At 48.1% G+C, this 20,332-nt stretch overlaps 1 protein-coding gene across 4 annotated transcripts in view; it reads left to right on the forward strand.

The window, feature by feature from the left end:
• Positions 1-20,332, forward strand: part of GMDS (GDP-mannose 4,6-dehydratase) — a 489,935-nt gene that overhangs the window by 409,856 nt on the left and 59,747 nt on the right. For all 4 annotated transcript variants that reach the window (XM_082345680.1, XM_082345678.1, XM_082345677.1 and 1 more), the window contains one exon: positions 13,265-13,361. In XM_082345680.1, coding sequence (XP_082201806.1) covers positions 13,265-13,361 — 97 coding nt within the window. The remainder of the gene's footprint in view (positions 1-13,264; positions 13,362-20,332) is intronic.

Raw genomic sequence — 20,332 nt, forward strand, 5'->3', positions numbered from 1 at the left:
GTTAACATTTGTGAAGCACCTAAAGCAGGGCCTGGTGCATCGTAAGCTCTGTGTGTTTGCTATTAATGATGAAATGGGTAATTGATGGAAAATGACATTTGTCAACAGTGAATACAAGCGACAAATAAAATGTGAAAACAGTAAGATTGGGCAACTGATGATATGTTTGGGGACCCAGAAAAGTAAAGTCACACCAGCATCTCGTGCTTATGTGACCAGAAGGAACGTAAGGGAGACGCTTAGCAGAGAGGCAGTTGAGGGAGGAACGGCCCAGGTGCCCTGCTCTGGTTGCGTAGAGACCTCTCCTCCTCTCTGGGAAGTAATCCGCAGTTTTGTCAGAATTACGACACCTTTTGGCTGCATCTGTCTCCTGTTGAGCAGAAGTTCTCAAACGCTAAGGTGCTGTAAATCACTTGGGGATCTTGTTAAAATGCAGATTTGGAATCAGTAGGTCTGGGCGGGGCCTGAGGTTCCGAATTTCTAACAGGATACCCAGTGGTGCAGGGGCTGCTGGTGCCTGGACCACACTCTGAGTAGCAAAGCCTGGGACAGTCGTAGGACCTCAAGTTCGAAATGAGCCTGACAGTCACCATGTCCAAGCCCTTCCCCCTTTGGGCCTTGATCGAAGTCACCTGTGACTTCGCCTTCCGTGGTGGACTGGACAGTTCTCTCCTTAAGGCAGAATCTGCTTTGCGTCCTTTCTGAACCTTGCATTCTGCCCAGCACAGTGGCAGACATTTGCTAAATGAATCAACATTTACATGAATCAATAATGCAAAAAGAATTTTTAGATGTTGAGAGTTTGATTTTAGGGTTTGTGTGTGTGTGTGTGTGTGTGTGTGTGTGTGTGGCATGCAGGATGGGAGTAGGGGCGATTGCTGGAAAATGAAAAAACCTAAGATTTCCAGGTTTTCCCATGAGAACTGTCATCCAGTGAGCACCTGCAGCTGATTTAGTTCCTTCCCTCCTCTTTCCTTCTGCCCTCAGGCCTCCAGGGATCGCTTAAATGCTAGTTGAATTTAATAGGAATTGGACCTAATTTATCAGCTGATAAACTGAGATAAAAAGAGTTCTCTGGACGCCCCACTCCTGCCATCAGTGACTTTGGGAATGCTCTTGGGGAGATGTAGAGGTCTGAAAAGCTGGAGGAGTACCTCCCGTTCTTCTTCCCTACGGTCTGAAAGAGATCGACCAGGAGACGATGGGGATCTCCAAGGTGCACAGCTAGGGTGTCTGGAGCCCTGGTCTCTGATATGAGATGAGAGCCCAGGCTTTGATGATGTTGGTCCCCTCTGAGCCCGAGGAGCACGTGGGTCATCCCAGAATCGATGGCGACTCAGTCCCCCCAGTTCTGCAGGAGTCAAGTTCTTCCAACAACTTAATTTATACAGTAGTTTGTTTACTTCAAAAATTATAATAGCAGTCTGTCAAAAATAGCATTGGAAATTGGAGAAGGTTCAAGAGCTCATCTTTTGGGAAACATTTCACATGCTTTCCTGTAACACGTGGCATTTTAAAACATTTGATGCTTAAGTCCCAAGAGAAGGTGGAAGTCTGTAAACCCAAGACCAATATCCTTGTTTGTAGTAGCCTTTAGGTGATTTTGCTTCCAAATTGTAGCATGAAGAGCAAAATTTCAATTAGAATCACCTTCTATGTCATTTTTCATTCACCTGCATTTTCTTCCTTACTTAACTACCTGACTTATAAATTTGTTTTGCATAAAAACATTGTGAAGGAGACTAATTATATTCATTAGAGATGATAAAGAATAGGAAGGCAAACACGTAGGCATTTTCATTTTAAATGCAATGCTGGGAGTTGGCGCATTAAGTAAAATCAAAAAGCAGGAGGATATAAAATAATCTTTGCAAGGCAATTTAGTCATCTAGAATATCTCTATGCCCTCTTTCATTTTTAAAGAAGATATTTCATGTTTCAAGAAAATTATTCATATTCTTTTGTGGATTTACAAATGTATTGTGGATCGCTTGTGTCGGGATTGAGTTCTTTTTTAGTATCTTTTTTATATAGATAAATATCTTTTTATATAGAATTTATGTTGCTTTTTAAGTAATCCCCCAACATTTTTATTAGAATGAAGACTACAGGGGAAGGGGAAATGAATACCCTTCACTCTATAGTAGAGGCAATTTCACATCTTATTTTCTAAAAATAAGTACACTTTTTGTTCGTGTTTTCTTAAGGGATAAAGCATGACATTTTGTTATTCTCTTAAGCTCCAAAAGTTGTGAGGGATGATATATATAAATTCTTATTTTTTTTAATGCGTGAGGTATCCATGCTAATAAAACAAAGCCGTGTAAGCATAATCAAAGTGTCTATATTAGGAAGGGGAGAGAAGTGAATGAGCATTTCTAGTAGTCAGAGTTCTTTTGTCTTTAAGGGATTACAGCTGACCTTGGCGTAGCCAGGGGGACACGAAGGACCCTGGCCGGTTCGGCTGGGCCCGTGACCACCTGCAGACCAGGCACTGAGGCCGGAGTGTGGCCAGGCTTCTCCTGGGCCTGGTCCTGTTGTCGGGGGAATTTGAGCTGGGGTGGGGGGTGGACGGGTCCTCCACCCACTCGGGATGTTACTTCTAGAAGAAAGGCGAGAGGTGGGCTAGGCCAACGGAAGCATGTTCACGTAGCACGAATGATCGTTTAGCGCGAGCCCAGAAGGCTGCCGTGGCCGCGCCCCCTTCAGCTTCACCCCAGCACTGGAGGCACCGTGACGCACGTCCCCCTGTACCCTCGACGGCCGCCCGCTGATGAGGGGGGTCCGGGTCTAAGCTTCATACCGCATTTTCCATCCTGTTCGCGTGTATCCTTTCTTCGTGACATGAGGGTTGTGTGTCAGAAGCACACAACTTACCGAACTGGGCTGAGGCCTGCGAGCCCGTGGAAGGAAGCCCGACCAGAACACAGAGACAGGAGAAGCCAAGGCCCGGCTCGTGAGCATTCGAGAGCCCAGGTTGTGATGAAACAGCGAGATGGGAGGATCCTTCCAGGATAATTCTCCTTCCGTGCAGTTCGGGCCTCCGCTCTGTCTCTGGAAGCAAATCCCCCCCGGTCCTTCGGGGTCTGCAGCCTGGGGTCCTCAGTCCTGGTCACTGAGACCCGGTGGGTGTCCACAGCCAGCCTGTCTGCTGAGTCCTGCCCGGAAGGCCCCTGGTCGCCCCAAGTACCCCATGTCGGGGTAGTAGGGACCATGCTCCCAGGGTGGTGACAGCTGAAGGGGCGCCACTCTTCCTACCCCAGGAAGCCGGAGAGGCCTGGGGAGGGCTGCATGTCCACGGGGTCGGCGACCGCAGTGCTGTCAGTTAAGACAGGAGGCCCTCTGCCCTCTCAGAGTTCCTGCCTGCTCTGCTTTGTGAGCTCAAAGGAAGGTTGTAGGTATTTTCTCTGAGTTCCTGGATTTTCTCTGTAACCTCCTATCATATGGCTTTCCTGTCATACGGCACACCAGTCAGTATCTGTAAGAGTCTCACTTTAGCTGTTTACTATCTGCTGTCACTTTCCATTTCTTCTACTGTTTTTGAAAATATCTGTTGAAATTTTCACTGAAAAGACTTGAAAAATGGGTTGCCATCTATACATTTAGAATTGGCACAAATGTCTGCTCTTAAGTCTTTGACATCACTGAGTGATTTTTTGCTTTGAATTTGTTGGAAAACAGCACATGCATGTGACTTTGGGTCAGTAGAAGATACTCAGGGGAGCAGGTCAGTACCACATGCAGTCCTGATAAAATTTAAGGTCACGTTTGGCAATGAAGTTCCCATTTGGTTGTTTACATTGAGAAGGCACCCTTGTGACAACAAATATTTTCTTCCCAGAACATCCCGGTGTGTGTGTGTCTGTGTGTGTATATTTGTGTGTGTGTGTGTGTATCTATGTGTACGTGTGTGTATGTGTATATGTGTGTGTATGTGTATCTGTGTGTACGTGTGTGTATGTGTATCTGTGTGTGTATGTGTGTATGTGTATGTGTGTATGTGTATCTATGTGTACATGTGTGTGTATGTGTGTGTATGTGTGTATGTGTGTCTATGTGTGTATGTGTATCTATGTGTATGTGTGCATGTGTATCTAGGTGTACGTGTGTGTATGTGTGTCTGTGTGTATGTGTATGTATGTGTATGTGTGTGTAGGTGTACGTGTGTGTGTGTGTATATGTCTATGTGTGTCTATGTGTATCTGTGTATGTGTGTATGTAGGTGTACGTGTGTGTGTGTATGTGTATGTATGTGTGTGTGTGTGTGTGTGTGTGCGCGCACGTGTGTTTTTGGAGGAGTTTGTGTTGTCAGGGTTGTTGTCAGTGTTAGGCTTTGCGTTTCACTTTCCCATCAACTTATCACTAAGTAATGTGAAAAGGAAGTGCTTTTCTCCTATAGCTGAAGTGATGCATAAACCAAACAGGCCAATACTTGTCTTGACTAATTTTCTGTCATTAATCTTGTTAAATTTTGAGAAGAGAGTTGTAGAAATAGCCTGCAACCATGTGAGAACCACCGTCTGCTGCTGGGGAGATGTTTAGCCATTGGAAATATTTATCATAGTTTGTGGTATCGTATCTACATTTTCAGTCAAAACAACAAGGGCAAACGTTATTATACGTTGAAAAAGAAACTCACTTCTAAACGCCTCCTGGCTGAGATAATAAGCATTTTGTGTTTGTGCACGTTCTTCCCCTAATTGGGGACTGTTTCCTGGTGGGTGGGATTTCTGGCCCTTGGGCCTGGAGGCTGCCCGGAGGGCACCTAAGGTGGGGGGGTGTCTATGCCCTGGGCGTGAGCCTGTGTCCCGAGGCTGGGCGTCTACGCCCTGGGCGTGAGCCTGTGTCCTGAGGCTGGGTGTCGAGGCCCCGGGTGTGAGCTTGTGTCCCACGGCTGGCGTGTCTGCTGTGAGGCGATCCTGGAGAACGTCCTGAGCCTTGACTGTGTCCAGTTGCTTTTGGAGAAAAGCACATCCTTCTGGTCAGTCGTTTTTGACGAACAGAGTTTCCCCAGGACGTACTTTGCAGCTCTGCTTGGGCTGGGCGGGAGTCGGGAGAAGGGAAGTCCCTGTGGCTCTGCGTGTTTTCCTCCGGAAAGTTCCGTACATTTACACGTGTTTAGATGTGCCATCCTCGGCCACGTCTCTTCAGACTCTCCCCCTCTGAGCCCCCGGAGCTGCAGCCCCACCTGACAGCTTGCTTACTACTTGTCTGATGCCCATACCGTCTAAGCAAGTTGAGTGGAACCTCTGACACGGAGGGGTAGAAATATCATCACTTGCATCTTCCGTGGAGCTGGGAGAATCAGTCCTCTTGAGAAGCTGGGTGTCAGCACCGTGAGAACTTGGTGGAGACGCTCTGACCAGACCCAGGCCTTCAGAAATGTCTGTGTAGAGACTAGACTCTCCCTACCAGCTTCCACTCACTGCTGAGACAGAATCTCTCCCGCCACTGGGAAGTCTAAGCCCTACTATCATTTTTTAAAAATAAATTTATTTATTTATTTGTTTGTTTATTTATTTACTTTTGGCTGTGTTGGGTCCTCGTTGCTGTGTGCGGGCTTTCCCTAGTTGCAGTGAGCGGGGGCTACTCTTCGTTGCGGTGCACGTGCCTCTCATTGCGGTGGCTTCTCTTGCTGCAGAGCACGGGCTCTAGGCGCGCGGGCTCAGTAGTTGTGGCTCGCGGGCTCTAGAGCACAGGCTCAGTAGTTGTGGCTCACGGGCTTAGTTGCTCCGCGGCATGTGGGATCTTCCTGGACCAGGGCTCGAACCCGTGTCCCCTGCATTGGCAGGCGGATTCTCAACCACTGCGCCACCAGGGAAGTCCCCCTACTATCATTTTATATTTATGAACTTCTAAGATACTTGGGGTTTTAACCCATTAAAAAACCCCAAAGTATAACAGCCTGAAGGCATGTGAACCTTAATTCAAGTGACAGGTTTTTGTGTTAGCAGCGTGTGTAGGTCTGACGTGAGCCCTGATGCTATTTGTGTCTTGGAGGCTGGGGCAACCCTTGTTCCATTTCATGTACGGTTGATGCAATTCACTGGGTAGCAGGTCATTTAAGTTCTTTAACTAAGGATCCATTAGATCCTCAGAATAACTGCTGCCTCTGTAAGTTACCTAATGGAACGGGGGGCGTTGTACTGAAGACAGAGCGGACGCTCCATAAACGTGCTCTCTGCACATTTTCTTTTTTTTCTCACAGCCAAAATCATCTAAGAGAACCAAGACACTTCCTTGCCCTTGAGAAGTGTAGGTTCTAGTTAGATGATAATAAGAACTCATTATGTACAAATATATACAAATAGATGATGGTATTGTGCAAATTTATCACATCAGTTCTGAAAGAACAGCCCCGTGATGGAGGTTTGGAGTGATGTCGTCAGGAAGGTGGAGTTAAGCGGGCCTTTGGCCAAAGTGGGAGACGTGGCTGGGAGTTCAGGGGAGGGAGAGCCTTCCAAATGGGTGGAACGGCATGAGAGCAGGCGCAGAGGAGCGTTAGTAACCTGGCTGTGGGCAGCGGGCAGGCTGAAAACTGGGCTGGAACAGCCTGGCCACCTCGGGTGCAGCGAGAGACACGCACACCTGCCGCCCGCTCACCCGCCGGGTCTCAGCTTAGAGGCCTCCCTGAGGCCACCACCCTGCCCCGGCCATCCTGCCAGGTGCCCGCCTGGCCCTCTGACAGCCCCCGTCTGCCTTCTACTGCCATGCACATGCCTCCTGTGTGGCCGCCAGGCCTCGAGCCCTTTAAGGACAGAGGCCCACGTCCTCAGCACCCGGCTCGGCTCAGCACCTGGCACTTTTAGGTGCTAGCTGAGGATTTGTGGGAGGTGGGAGGAGGGAGATGGGGGATGAGGCGGGGCCAGAGAGGAGGTGCAGGGGGCAGACAGCCCTGAACTGTGATGGGGCTCAGACAGAGTGGGGCTCTGCTCCCGAAATCGCCACCTCCCCACTGCGGGCCCCTGGTCAGGCCACCGTACAGTTCGCTTCATGCTGTAAAGCAGGAGAAACTTCACCCACATTCTTTGGGGGTGGATAGGACACCCCACCTGAGTTAAAATAAATACAAATAAAGCAGGCAGATAAGAGCCGCGTAAAGGCAGTGCAGGAACGCGGAGGCTGTCTTAGAAGCCGCTGTCACCGCACAGCTGAGGACCGTGGTCTCTGGTCTTTCATTTGATCTCTTGAGCCAGTCTCATTAGGCCTCATTAGGCTTGACGCCACAAGGCTCTGTCCAGTGAGTTAATCACACCCGTCGGATTTCCTACAGATAAAGTGTGAGAGAGGACAGTTTGAAAGGAGAGCTTCTCTGTTTAGTAGTTTCCAGTGATACTGGTGGAAAAGAAGAAAGCAGAGGAAATACTGACCAATGGACAACTCTTACTGAAAGCCGCGTTTGGGGGGGGCCCCATAGGATGCAGCGCCCTTGTCGGAGGACACGGTCTGCTCTCTCCCGCCGCGTGGGGGGGAGCCCTTCCCGTGCGGCCTTCTGCCACCCGCTCAGCCCCCAGACCGCTTCCCCATGAAGGCGCAGACTGTGCCGCATCGGTGGGCTGCGCGAGGAGGGGGTCCTGGTGTGGAAGCCTGCCCTCCAGCGAGTCACGGGAACAGCCTTCTTCTGGAACCGCGGGAACAGGGATTTAAATTTCACCCTTTTTGTTGTAATTGGTTATTCATTCATTCAGCGTAACAGCTGGAGCCGCTTATTTAGTAACAATGATTCTTATTAAGGGAAGCGAAGTGGGACACTGAGCGCCTGGAGACCTACGGTCTGCGTTTCAAACCTGAAGAAGAAGGAAGAAACTTCCTTCTTCCTTTCTGAACAGGTGTCCCTTGCTTACCATAGACCTCACAATTGTCTTTGCTTCGTTCTCCGTGCGTTTGTCACTCACTTCCCCTCCGTCTTCCCTGAAGGTGCTCGGGCCGGTGGGTTACCCTCGGGCACGTCGCCTGCAGCAGCCCCTCTAGATCCTTCCGGCCTGATCCCACCTGGACCGGGTGCATGGTTGTCATCCCCGATTTTCTGACATCTTTTTAAATTTCTGTGGTTTGGTGAAGCCAAACCTAAATTAGTTTCCTGAGAATGGTGCATGGGAAGCAAATATTTTTTGACCAAGCATATCTGAAAATATCTCTATCCTGCCCTCAATTAACAAGGTGGCCAATGTACATTTCTTGGTTGGAAATAACTTTCCTTCAGAACTTTGAAGACGTTGTTCCATTGCCTTTACTTTGAGTGTTGCCGTGGCAGCCCAGGGGCCACTCTGGGCCACTCCCATCCCCTTGAGCTCCCGGGGACCTCCTCCCCGTCCCCGTGTTCTGAAACTCCGTGAGATGGTATCTGCGTGCTCTGTGGGACCCTTTCAGTCTGGAAATGCATGTTCATCTGCTCTGATCAATTTTCTTCATATATTTTAAGATAATTATTTTCTTTACTCTCTTTCTGGAAATCCTATTATACTGACCTCTTGAGGCCATCTTCTGATTTATCTTATCTTCCTTTTTCATATCTACATCTTTTTGCTCTACTTTTTGGGAGATTTCCTCATTTCTGTCTTCAAAATCTTCTCTTGAATTCTTAATTTCTGAATTTTTTCAATTTCTAAATCTTTTTTTTCAAATTGTCCTTTTTTATTCAGTATCTTATTTTTGTTTCTTTGATATCTTCCCTTGTCTCTCTGAAGATATTAGCAGTGATGTGTGTGAGTTTTTGGTTGTTTTGTTCTGTTTTTAATTATCTTCCCTGTTTGTGTCCTCCAAGTTGCTGTTTTTCAGCTTGTCTGCTGTGATTTCTGTCTTCGTATGTGTGTCTGGTAATCCTCGGTTTTCTGATCATGTTTACAAGTGGGGGCCTAAAGAGCTGTTTGGGGTTTTTGAGGACATAGAGCTTGGGGGCTCTTGGGTGCTCTGGGAGCTCTGGAGGCCGTTTAGTTGGAGAATCTGAACCCAGAGGAGAGTCCCCAGCCTCCTCCCTGGAACGGGACCAGCCTGACCCCAGCACCCCCTCAGGGCAGAGGAGGCTGGGCGTTCAGCGTATAATCCACTTACCTTTCCTCTTCTCCGTGTGGTGGCTGCACGCTCGCAGGGCCCAGTGGCCTTCAATCCTGCCGCCTTCTTCAGGACGGAGGGTGAGGCCACTGCCCAGTGATGCCAACCCTGGGAGGGGATTGGACATCGGGCTGCTTCTGGGGGAGTTTAATCAACCCCCTGTCCCGAGTATCTGGGCTTCCCCGGGGGCCAAGTGGACCCATGCTCAGCCTCCCCACTGCCAGCTTGCAGGTCTGTTTTCTGGGGCCTCTGCCCAGTCCTTTAACACTCGTCCGTCTCCTCTCCGGCTCCCAGAACTTGGGTCTTCTCGTCTCTCCTGTCGTTCAGCCCTTGTCAGCGTGTTCGTTTTTGCAGGGGGTCTGAGGAAGGAACAGAAGTGTGTGCCAGCACCGTCCTCGCCCAGGACCTGCTGACACTCCCAGGGCGCCCCGTGCCCATCACGAGCACATTGTAGCCGCTGCTGACCTCCCGTCTCCGTGTGTGGACCCTCGTCAAGTAGTGCTCCTTAAAATAATCCCTGCGCTCTTTAAAAAAAAAAAAAATAAAATAAAAATAAATTAAGTAAAATAAAAAAATTTTTAAAAAAATACAATTAAATTAAATAAAAAAAATAATAATAAAATATAAAATAAAATATAAAAATAATCCCTGGGGCTTCCCTGGTGGTGCAGTGGTTGAGAATCTGCCTGCCGGTGCAGGGGACACGGGTTCGAGCCCTGGTCTGGGAAGATCCCACATGCCACGGAGCGGCTGAGCCCGTGAGCCACAATTACTGAGCCTGCGCGTCTGGAGCCTGTGCTCCGCAGCAAGAGAGGCCGCGATGGTGAGAGGCCCGCGCACCGCGATGAAGAGTGGTCCCCGCTTGCCGCAGCTGGAGAAAGCCCTCGCACAGAAACGAAGACTCAACACAGTCATAAATAAATAAATAAATAAATAAAAAAGAACGTGAATTTCTAAAAAAAAAAATAATAATAATCCCTGCGTGCGTCTGTGACGTCCCCGACTTGCCTTCGGCTGCTCACTTGGCTTTGCTTGCTCCTTAGAGGGATTCCTGGTTGGGGAGAGTTTAATAGCGCCTCATCTTGACTTACTGTGCTAGATTCTTCAGTGCTTTCTATTGCTATTTAATGCTTATTAGGAGCCAACAATTTATTTTCAAATTTGGATTATACTGGATCCCTGCTCAGTGAGCTGTTGAGCTGAATTAGCGGGTAGTAACTCCTGTTAATTAGCTGAATCCCCTACCTCCTGTCAGGCCACTGTCATTTCGTGAACATTGCAGCTCTGCTTTGAGTCATAACACTACCTGTTAGGACAAGTTAGCTCTTACCTTTTACTGGTTAACACAAGTGTCCTGTGTATTGTTGTAACAATGCTTTCCGGCCCTTGGCCGACACTCTTGCTTATTGCCCTCTTGCAGACCTAGTGCAAATTAGAAAGCGGTTTCTGCGCCGCTGTCCTGCTCTGAGCCCTTCCCTTGGGGACAGTTGGCTGTTCAGCGCAGCCATAGTCATCGCAGGGCAGCGCCGTGCCCTGAGAGACGGCCGTGGCCGTGGCCGTGGCCGCGCCTGCAGGCCGCCTGGCAGCATCGGGCAGAGGCAGAGCGGCCTGCAGGTGCCTGCACGGCGTCAGCTCACTTCTAGTGCAGGCTCTGGCCGTCTCCTCCCGCTTCAGCTGCTGTTACAGGTGCCAGTGTTGGCCCAAGGCTGCAGGGCAGCCCAAGAGAGTCCATAGCAGCCGGGGAAGGTCCCGCCGAGCCGGCCGTCAGCCTGCTGGTGTGGACCGGAACCGGATGCTTTCCTGGGGTCAAGGGTGAGGATGTGTCAGTAACTCATCGCCTAAAGCAGGGGGGCAACTGCGGTCTGCAGGCCAGACCCCAGCCAAGGCTTGTTTTTTACTGTCCTCTAAGGATGTTTTTACTGTTTTAAAGGGTAGTTAAAAATTTTTTTAAAAAGATGACAATGAGGAAGAGAAGGAGGAGGCAGCGAATGAGGAAGAATACTTAGCAGAGCCTCGCGTGATGGCAAAGCTGAGCTCGTCAGTGTCTGGTGCTTTACAGAAACAGTCCGCCAGCCCCTGGTCTGGAGACGCGACCAGCTTTGCCACGTTCCCTGTGCCACACGTGACCCCGGTCAGGGGACGCCTTTCCCGAGGCCTCGTCGACTTATATATGTATGTGGCTACGTGTGTGGTTTCAGAAAGATTCATTGTAAATATGTGGGTCTGAATCACCATTCCTCCAGCTTGTGGCCTCCGTTCAGACTCACCACCACGACGGGCGGTGTCACGTGTGTCCGTGTCCCCACGTCAGCCTGACCCATCGCAGATTACATGCCGAGCCACAGCTGGAAGAAACAGCAAAACGTGCTTCTGGACCCTCTGGCTCCGTGCAGATGCCATCAGGAAGGCGTGTGCGGAGCTTGTTTCTCTTCGCGAGCGTGAAATGTGAACAAAAATAAAACTAAAACGCGCTCCTGAGAAACAGATATCCTTTACTGTTGATGAAAGCGTCACCAGAGAGAGGTTCCACTAAAACAACCAACTTTAGAATTAGATAGGCAATTTTTAAAAATCATGACTTTACCAAATATTCTCCCTTACTGTGGATATTGGCCAAGGTTTGGTCTTCATCCGTCAGAGATGACAGGGCTCACCAGCCCCTCAGCCTTTCCCGTTTTACAGCACTTTTAGTCGGCATACTCTAAAACATCCACCCACCATATCCAGGTGAATGCTCCAAAAACTTAGCTCTGATCCTGCCAAATAAGTCTAGGCAAGGGTAAGAAATTAAACCAAATAAGTAAATTACCAAACACCCTTTTTTGAGTCATTAATATAAAAGTCATGGAAAATGCCAGTTGTACATTTTTTTTTGTTGTTCAACATATTATGCTGTAATTCTCTCTGTGTTGTGGGCTGTTTTTCATATTTGCCTTTATTACGTTGGCAAATCCAGCGTGCTCATAAACGGATCACTCCTCCAACAATGAAATATTATCCTTATGCTATCAAAAAGTGAATTGAGGATAGAACATTTGAGGGGTTGATTAGAAATAAAGCTTGTGAGACCACTTTAAGTCTCTGATACCCAACCTATGTCCAAAATACAACCACGATCAACATTTAATGTCCATCTTCAATGGCACCTGTAATTTACACAGTCAAGTAACCAACTTAATGCTCTATTCTTTCCTTTGATCTCCACTGTGACAGAATTGTCCTGTCACAGGATTCCTCACCAGCTGGTAAAGCAAACTAGGCCTGAGGATAAGCATTGAAGTCAGACATTACTTGGTAACTTCTTTTCTTTCTTTGCCGAAAAGTTCCATTTGTAGAAATAATTCAAATTATATAGTATTTTTTGTTGTTTGGATATTAGTTTGTAGAAATCCAGAGGTCAGCTTTAAGCCAGTGGCTTCATTTCTGTAAAAGTGAGAACATAAAATGGAACTCCAGCAAGAAGCTGGTCTTGAAACTTGTGAACTTGCCCCTCAGCTTATGAGAAGAGGGGGCTGCTATTGGGATCCTGAACTGTTGTCGACTGTGGATGTTTAAGGAAGAAGACTTGTCCAAATAGCATCGTAGCTGAATCAGAGAAAGAAGAGATGCTGAAAGACCATCTCTTAGCAGGAAATCAACCGATTCATTATGCACTTTTTGGAGGTTTAATCATTTGGGGTTTATCAATGGGACCAACTGCTGCCTGGGTACAGCAAGGGCACTTGTATGGAATACGGGGATGAAATGAATGGTTAATTAGGGTATGAAACTTATTATAAAATGGAATGCATTCAATTTACAATAAATACTCCTAAAACTAGAAAAATAAAAAAAAAAATAAGGAAGGGAGAGACAGAAGAGATTAATTCATAATAATTGACTTTATCAAGAGTAGTCTAAAGAGGTGCAGAATCTTTGAGATCCCTGAAAGTTGCCCAATTCCTTATTCTGGCTAATCTGTTCATTTCTGAGGTCTCACTTCTGAACATACCATGATTTTTTCCTTAAAGGGGAAGGAAAAGGCCTGCCCTTTTGACATAGATCTGGAAAGGCTTCAGAACCGCTGTTGCCCTCATAACACGGGTAAGCACCGGCCGGTGTTTCCTGAGTTAATGAGCTTCTGGCTCCTGCAGGGAGGAGCCGCGCTGCCCGGCAGCCTGGCCCGATGCTCCCAGGCAGGTTGGGACTGATCAGCTCTTTGTCTCCTTTCCAGGTGGGAAGGAGAGAATGAAAACGAGGTGGGCAGGTGCAAGGAGACCGGCAAAGTTCACGTGACCGTGGATCTCAAGTACTACCGGCCAACGGAAGTGGTAAGAGCCTCGGCCCTGGCGGCAGGGCCACCCCCGGCCACCGGCGGGGAAAACACTAACTGGACATTGCAGCCAGGCTTCCCAGCTCTGCCCCGGGCTCTCTGTCGTCCCTCAGTGCGCGTTCCCCAAACCAGAGCCCGGGGAATTGAATTTGGGGTGTTATTCTCGCCACAAAATGCATTGCTGTATAAAGGAAAACAGGGTAACACACACCCAGGGAAAGAGCTGGTTTCAGAAATGGAGGCTCAGATCAAAGGCAGATCCCATCAAGGTAGTGGCCTGATTGATGGCTGAGCCCCGGTACCTGCAGGACGTCTGCCTTCCAAGGCCCCCCATGACCCGCAGGGTCTGGAGATCCCAGTGCACACGCTCACGTACACACACACACACACACACGCACTCACACATGCACACACATGCACTCACATACACACGCAAAAACCTGAGCGGTGTTAAGCCCTGCACACTTTTTAAGCCTCAGCTCAAGTACTGTCCTGGTTGTGAATCCTTTTCTGGCCGACATACTACCACCACTGAACTTTCTACTTTTTCCTTTGTATCTGTTGATACATTATATGCTATACAGAACTATATTATAACACTTATTATAATTTACTATACTCATCTGTTTACGTGTTTTTCTCCAAAGAGTTTCTCCGAACTCTTTGAGGAGAAGGACCTTTTTTACTATCTTAGATGATAAACTCAGTGCTTAATGATTGTTGGTGGATGGGTGGATAAACACATAAATTTCTAAATACAGAAGTTCCTGTATATATTCAGACTTTTATTGAATGACTGAACACGCATTATCTATTAATTTGAGGGGTGAAAGAATCCCCCTTGTTGACATAGGCATTTCTCTGACCCCTGCCCCTCACCCCGCAGTTTGCCGTTTGCCTTTCAATTTTATCGATGCTCCTTTCTCCACCTGATATTTACTTTAGTATTTTTAAAAACACGACTAGCCACTAATTACTAATGTTTCTTACCGTCCCAATCTGTAATAATACTTAATCAAATACTAAATCTTAAAATACAAAAAAATGAAAAGAAGTTCCTGTATAAAGAAATGACCTACAGGTTGTTTGAGCATAACGTGCTCCTTTCCTAGATTTATAAGAACTTGTAGCTTGGTGTTGTCACTTAAATGTGGGCCACGTTCACTGTGGTGACAAAACTCAACGTTTTAAAGGTACCTAAAGGTGATAGAAAGCAGCAGCTTCAGAGAGAAATGTTCAAACGTGGTGGTTCCCGAACGAAATGTATATTAACCCTGAAAATAGAATCCTGGAACCTGTTTTACCTGTGTTTGAACCGAATTCCTATCTGTTGTACAACTTTCTGAGATCAGAAAAGCCACGGTGAAGAAAGATCGAAAGTGAACCTGTCACCGGTAATCACCCTTCAAACTGTCTTGTTTCAAACAAAAGAAAACACTTCATTTCATGCGCTCTTACTCACAGGAGCGAATAAAAAGGAAAGGAAATCAGCAGTGCTTGGCGACTGGGGCTGTGGAGGCTGCATTGTCCTGGCCCGGGCGGGGCCGGTCTTTGACACACAGTGAACAATGGTGCTGATGGGGGTGGGTGTGGCCAGCAGAGGATGTGCTGGTCCCAGGGAGGGGACACCAGCACGCTCCTGCTGACACAGCAAGGAGACCCGGCTGTGGAGCCTCCCACCAGGCCCACAGATGGGCCACGGGCTCTCGTTTTCCTGGGACATAAACAGGCAGCTTTTTTTCTGTGCTCGCAAATGAAAACTGTCATCTCAGAGTGGAAAACGGACGGAGCCAACCGTCAACCCCTGTAACAACTTCACCGTGGCCCTTCTCGTTTCCAAAGCTAGGAGGTCGTTAAGAGCAGCTTGTCTGTCAGCCATCCTTGGGCACCGTGTGGGGTTGATAAGGACCCTTGGGCTCACGAGACGGTTCTTGAAGTCCCTGTGGACCCTCTTTCCTGGCGAGGCTCCGTCCTTTTGTTCTGGCCAGTGTCCCTGTCGTACCTCTTCTGCAACTCTGTTTGCACAAAAGGTGTTTGAACGTGAGGGTGCCCTCCTCTTTCCTAGGCTCTTCTCTCACCCATCGAGCTCTCCCCACCACCCGGATCCCCTTTACTGCCTCTGGTCTTGGATTTTGAAGCCTGCGGTAATTTTGTCCACTCCACTCAGCACAGGGCTCTGTCGGGCAAGCCTTCTTGTGTGGTGAGCCTAAACTTTTCACCTCATTCCTCAGAACAGCAGTTTTCCCAGAACTTGGATCGGCTTGACAGCCTTACCTGGAGTTGCCTCGGGGGTGATGGTGTTCCTCCAGGTGAAAGGGGATGAGACCTGGAGCCCGCCCGCGAGCTTGCACTTGGGTCTGTGCCGTAAACAACACACCCAGGGGGTCGCTGGCATGAGGTCTGAGAAGCATTCGATGTGGGGAGACGTGTAATTCTCCGTGTCCAGCTGTGTCCTTCCCTTTTCTGTGGTCAAGTCCATCTTCCAAGTACCACAGCCTCCTTCTCATCCTTCCTCGCTTTCTAGAAAAGCTTGTTCTCCTGATCAGCTCTCATCCTGTGTCTTCAGCACCTAGGACACCCCAGAGACAAACACATAAACTAGATCTTCTTAGAGTCCAGTGGGTCCAGAATGATGGAAAGAAAAAAAATGCTGTAAAGAAAATTTGGGGAGAAAAAGCAGGTCATAGAACACCGGTATTCTAAAGCAAGACTAAAGGGAGATAAAGATTTACATTGTTTTCTGAATGAGATTCAGACCAAGGCAGGCTGTTTACGCAGCACAGGCCAGCGCTGACCCCAAAGAGGCCGCCAGTGATTCTGTACAGAGCAGACCTCCCAGCCGAAAGCCTTTCCCTCGTTGATTTTGTCGCCACAAAATCTTTGGTCCTGCTTCTGCTCCAGAGTGGAAAGTCCTGAAAGTGTTGTTCTGAGCTTAGGGCTCTGGCGTGCGGTTGAGCTGAGCGGAGTCCCGTGTTCTGGTTCCCTCTCTGGGCACCTCTGGGCTTCCCTTGAATGTCTAGGAGTTTTACTGCTGTGGGGGGCTTCATCCTGGAAATTGGACTTTACATTTCCCACTGCCCCTGAATCCCAGCATTGGTGATGGCAACACGAATACTTGGGTCCTGTACCTCTGTCCCCTCTGGCGTTTTCTCTGCCTGTACATGTACGCAGAGCCCTGGCATCGTGCATTTGTGTGCAGGGAAGAAGCGGGGTTGGGCTTAAGGCCAGACGGCCTGAGTTACCAGATGTGTGATCTCAGGCGTGTTACTTCTCAGTGCCTCTGTTTGGCTGTCTTTAAAGATGGGATTAATAGTCAAACTTCTTTCAAAGAATTGCTGGAGAATTAAGAGAGTCACTTACACAAAGCGCTCATTAGAGCAGTGTCTGGCACGTGGTAAAATACCAGTATTGATGCTGTTATTGTTAGTTATTCATTCATTCAGCAAATGTTTACCAAATCCTGTGTTAGACCCTAAGAATTCAGCATGGACGAGACAGACACATGCGGCCCTCGTGGAGAGTGTGGAGAGGAATAGGTCAGTTACTCAAGTCGAGTGCCTTTTGAAAAGTAGAAGGACATCACTGGTGAAGTGTATGTATTAACCACTAAAAAGTCAATAACATGGTATAATCAGGGCTTCTAGCAAACACTAATAGGTACTCTGATTTTTTTATTCTTGTTTTATCTTGATTTTTATCCTTTCTGACCCTCTTTCTGAAGATTCAGTAGCTATTCAGTGGTATGGAATTGTCAAGTAAATAGGAGAAAATTAACATTGACCTATTACTTAATTTAAAATAACGAAGATGTCTTCTTTTTTGTTTGAGAATTTTTAACTTGGAAAATTCACAAAGGTTGGATTAGGAAGTATTCATCCTAATGTACCAAATTTAATGACGCCAAATGTTCAGTTCACTTAAAAAAAAAAAAAAAAGCTAAGATTTTTTTTTTTTTTTCAGTGAAACAAACAAAAAAATTGCCTTTTTTCTGCAGAGCATTTTAGGAAGTGGCATGGGAAACACATTAACAGACCGAAATTGAAATCACCTATTTTCCATGAAAAATGTCTTGATTTAAACTCTACTGGGTGATGGAGCTAAGTTTTTCCTTGCTGTATTATTTGTCTTTAACATTCGATTTTCTTGCCATTGTATTTCTAATGTCCTCTGCTGTGATTGGTTTTTGCTTTCTTTGCTTAGATACTTAATGTTTATTCGCATTCTTTATAGATATTAGAAAAAATTCCTGAGTTAAAATCTAGAGCTGGGAAAGCAGTAACTTCAAAGAAGGCCAACAGGCTAGTTAAAGCAACACCTTCCTTCAGTAAAAACATGTGGCCTGTTTCTAATCAAATTACCATATGCTCGTTGAGTTGTCCCCTCTGCAAACTTTTCCTAATATTTTTCTGTAAATGATGTTAAGTTAAATGGCCCATAATTGCTTGTTCTATCTCATAGCCCTGTTTAGAATAATGCTGGGTAACACTTTCCAGACCTCAGGAATCTGATCTGTCAGCAGAGGACTTGTATAAATACCAGTTAGAGCTTCGCCCAGCGCCATCCCTGGACACTGGGGGTCTTGAAACGGTCCCTTCTTCCCCCGTAGCTGTTCTCACCCCCTCGCACACGTCCCTGCCCTTAGCAGGAAACTGGACCCTCCCTTCCCCGCGGATCCGTCTCCTCCAGCTCTGACAGAAGCGCCCATCTCTCCCGGTCCGGATCCTTCTGACCTCCAGGGCTCTAATCCCACCCCTACGCCCCTGCTTTCCTTTGTTCCTCGTCTGGATGGTGGGGGCCAGGCGGAGGGGGTGCAGACACAGCAGTGAAGGGCGAGCCCCTCTCTCTGCTCCGGGACCTGGAAGAGGAGAGGCCGGGCTCCTTATTCTGTAAGCGTCAACTTGCAGGCCCAGCGTTCTCTGCTTTTATAACTGCCCGAGCGCAACGGCGTGGAATGCTGTCACAATGCTTCCTCTTTTGTAATTATTCTCTGAACTTCTCACTGCTTGTATTTTATAAATAGTTTATATCTCGAAATCACTGTTTATGTATTGTAAGCCTCCCTCTTCGGCTCCTCGTACTAATCTTTCTATCCCTCCTTAATCGCGCTGGCCTTTCCTGCCCTTTTCCTTCCTTGAACTTAACCGAGAGAGCTGTAGTTTCAGTCTCTCCAGTTGAGTCTCAGCTGTTCCACAGTGCGGCCCCCGTGCTTCACAAGACCCTGTACGGAACCCCCAGGGTGGGTGACATTCCTCCTAAAGCCTGGGCTCTTCCCTCGGCTCCTGTCCCCTCAAGAGCGTTTACGTCTAATGAAATAATAATTGTGTCCCGACCGTAATGCCCCCGACTTCCTCCTGTTTTTCCTTGAAGGGTTTATGATTAGATCCAGATTAGAATGATGCCGTTAAAGACTTAAATACCTCGGTGAACATACATAACTATATACCTTCCCTTATATTAAAAAAAAATTTTTTTTGTTTGCATCCAAAAATCTCCCCGGTAGCCTTAATGTAGATGCTTTCATTCCTTGTACCAATAGGGAATTCCTATAAAATCTGTACCTTTGTTCCAAAAAAGCTGAGCAGGTAATGACTATCCTCATTTGTAATCATAGTAATGACCTCTTGACATCTACAACATAAATTCCAACATCTTGGAAATGTGTTGTAGCCTCTGCAGCTACTTTCTTTAGGAAGAGCAATCTGTCCCCGAGCTCAGCCGCTACCTGCAGGGGCTCTGGTCACTCACAGGAGAGAATTCCTCCCGGAGATGCGACCAGCCACTCTCTCTTCCCTCTCATCTCCGGCCGCTGACATCTGTATTCCAGAATTTTAGGAATCCCTATTTGCTGTTTGTTTCTTAAATCAGCAGTGCTGTTCCCGTTCTATCAAGCCATAATTATCTTCTGAAATAACTGTAATTCAGAAGGCTTTTCATGGAGATTTCATAGATAACACTATCTGTGTTTCCTTCTTCCACCTGTTCTGCTCTGTGCGTCCGACAAGGCTCATAATTCCTTAGCAAGTTTGATTGTCTTTCGTAGCACAGTGTTCACTTGTGGACACTAGCTACTCTGGGCCCCCCAGAGCTCCGTCCCTGTCTGTCTGCAGCGGCCTGTCTCTTCCCTCGAGGCCTCCTGTGGCTTCGCTTCCACACCCCTGGCTCAGGGCAGGCTGGTCTCTTCACTCACCGGCACATCTGCTGGCACGGTTGAGCGCTCACTTGGCTGCCGCGGCCGGAGGGCTCCGAGCTGCCCCCACGGCTGACGCTCTTGCTTCCGAGCTCGGCAGCCCGGCTGGACCTCCCGCACAGTCACGCCTGATGTGCCCGGCCCGCTGCTGAACGCCCAGCTCCGCTCAGCCGCTGTTCCAAGCAGGCGCTGTACCTAACAGCCAGGTCCGCTTTGTGCCTTTTGTAGTGCAGCCCTAAACTAAGAGACGGGCCAGTGCCCAGGTACTAAAAGATTCTGCAGTTTTTAGGATTCGTTGCAGGAATCCTTTAGTGCATTCATCACATACATTTAAAATAGAATTCTTATTTACCTTCAGCTTCTCGGAAGGTATATCAGCACATATAGAGTATCCCTATAGGGTTGAGGCCTTAGAGATTTAATTCAGCAGGAGTGTTTATTGAATTCCTGCTGTGGAAGTGAGTCCTTGTAGCAGGTGGGTGAGGGAAGGCCCTCAGCCGGCAGCGAGTCTCCCCCAGGGGAGGGTCGGCTTGGCAGCTGCAGGCCGGGCCAGGGCAGGAGCAGTGGGGCGCTCACTGGACCAGGCGGTGGCGGCCAGAAGAACAGTGACAGGCGCCATGACGCTGCAGAGATGGAGGGCACAGGGTCAGGGACCAGATCGGGTGGTGACGCGCAGGTGGTGGGAACTGGGGTGCCGTCTCCCCGTCGGGGACCCAGGGACAGGACTCCCTTCGCGGGGCAGGGGCCTCAGGGCCTCGGGGCGCCGGTGGCCTGGTGTAGAG

The sequence above is a fragment of the Balaenoptera borealis genome (assembly GCF_965194805.1).
Source record: "Balaenoptera borealis genome assembly, chromosome: 12".
Classification (NCBI taxonomy): Eukaryota; Metazoa; Chordata; class Mammalia; order Artiodactyla; family Balaenopteridae; genus Balaenoptera; species Balaenoptera borealis.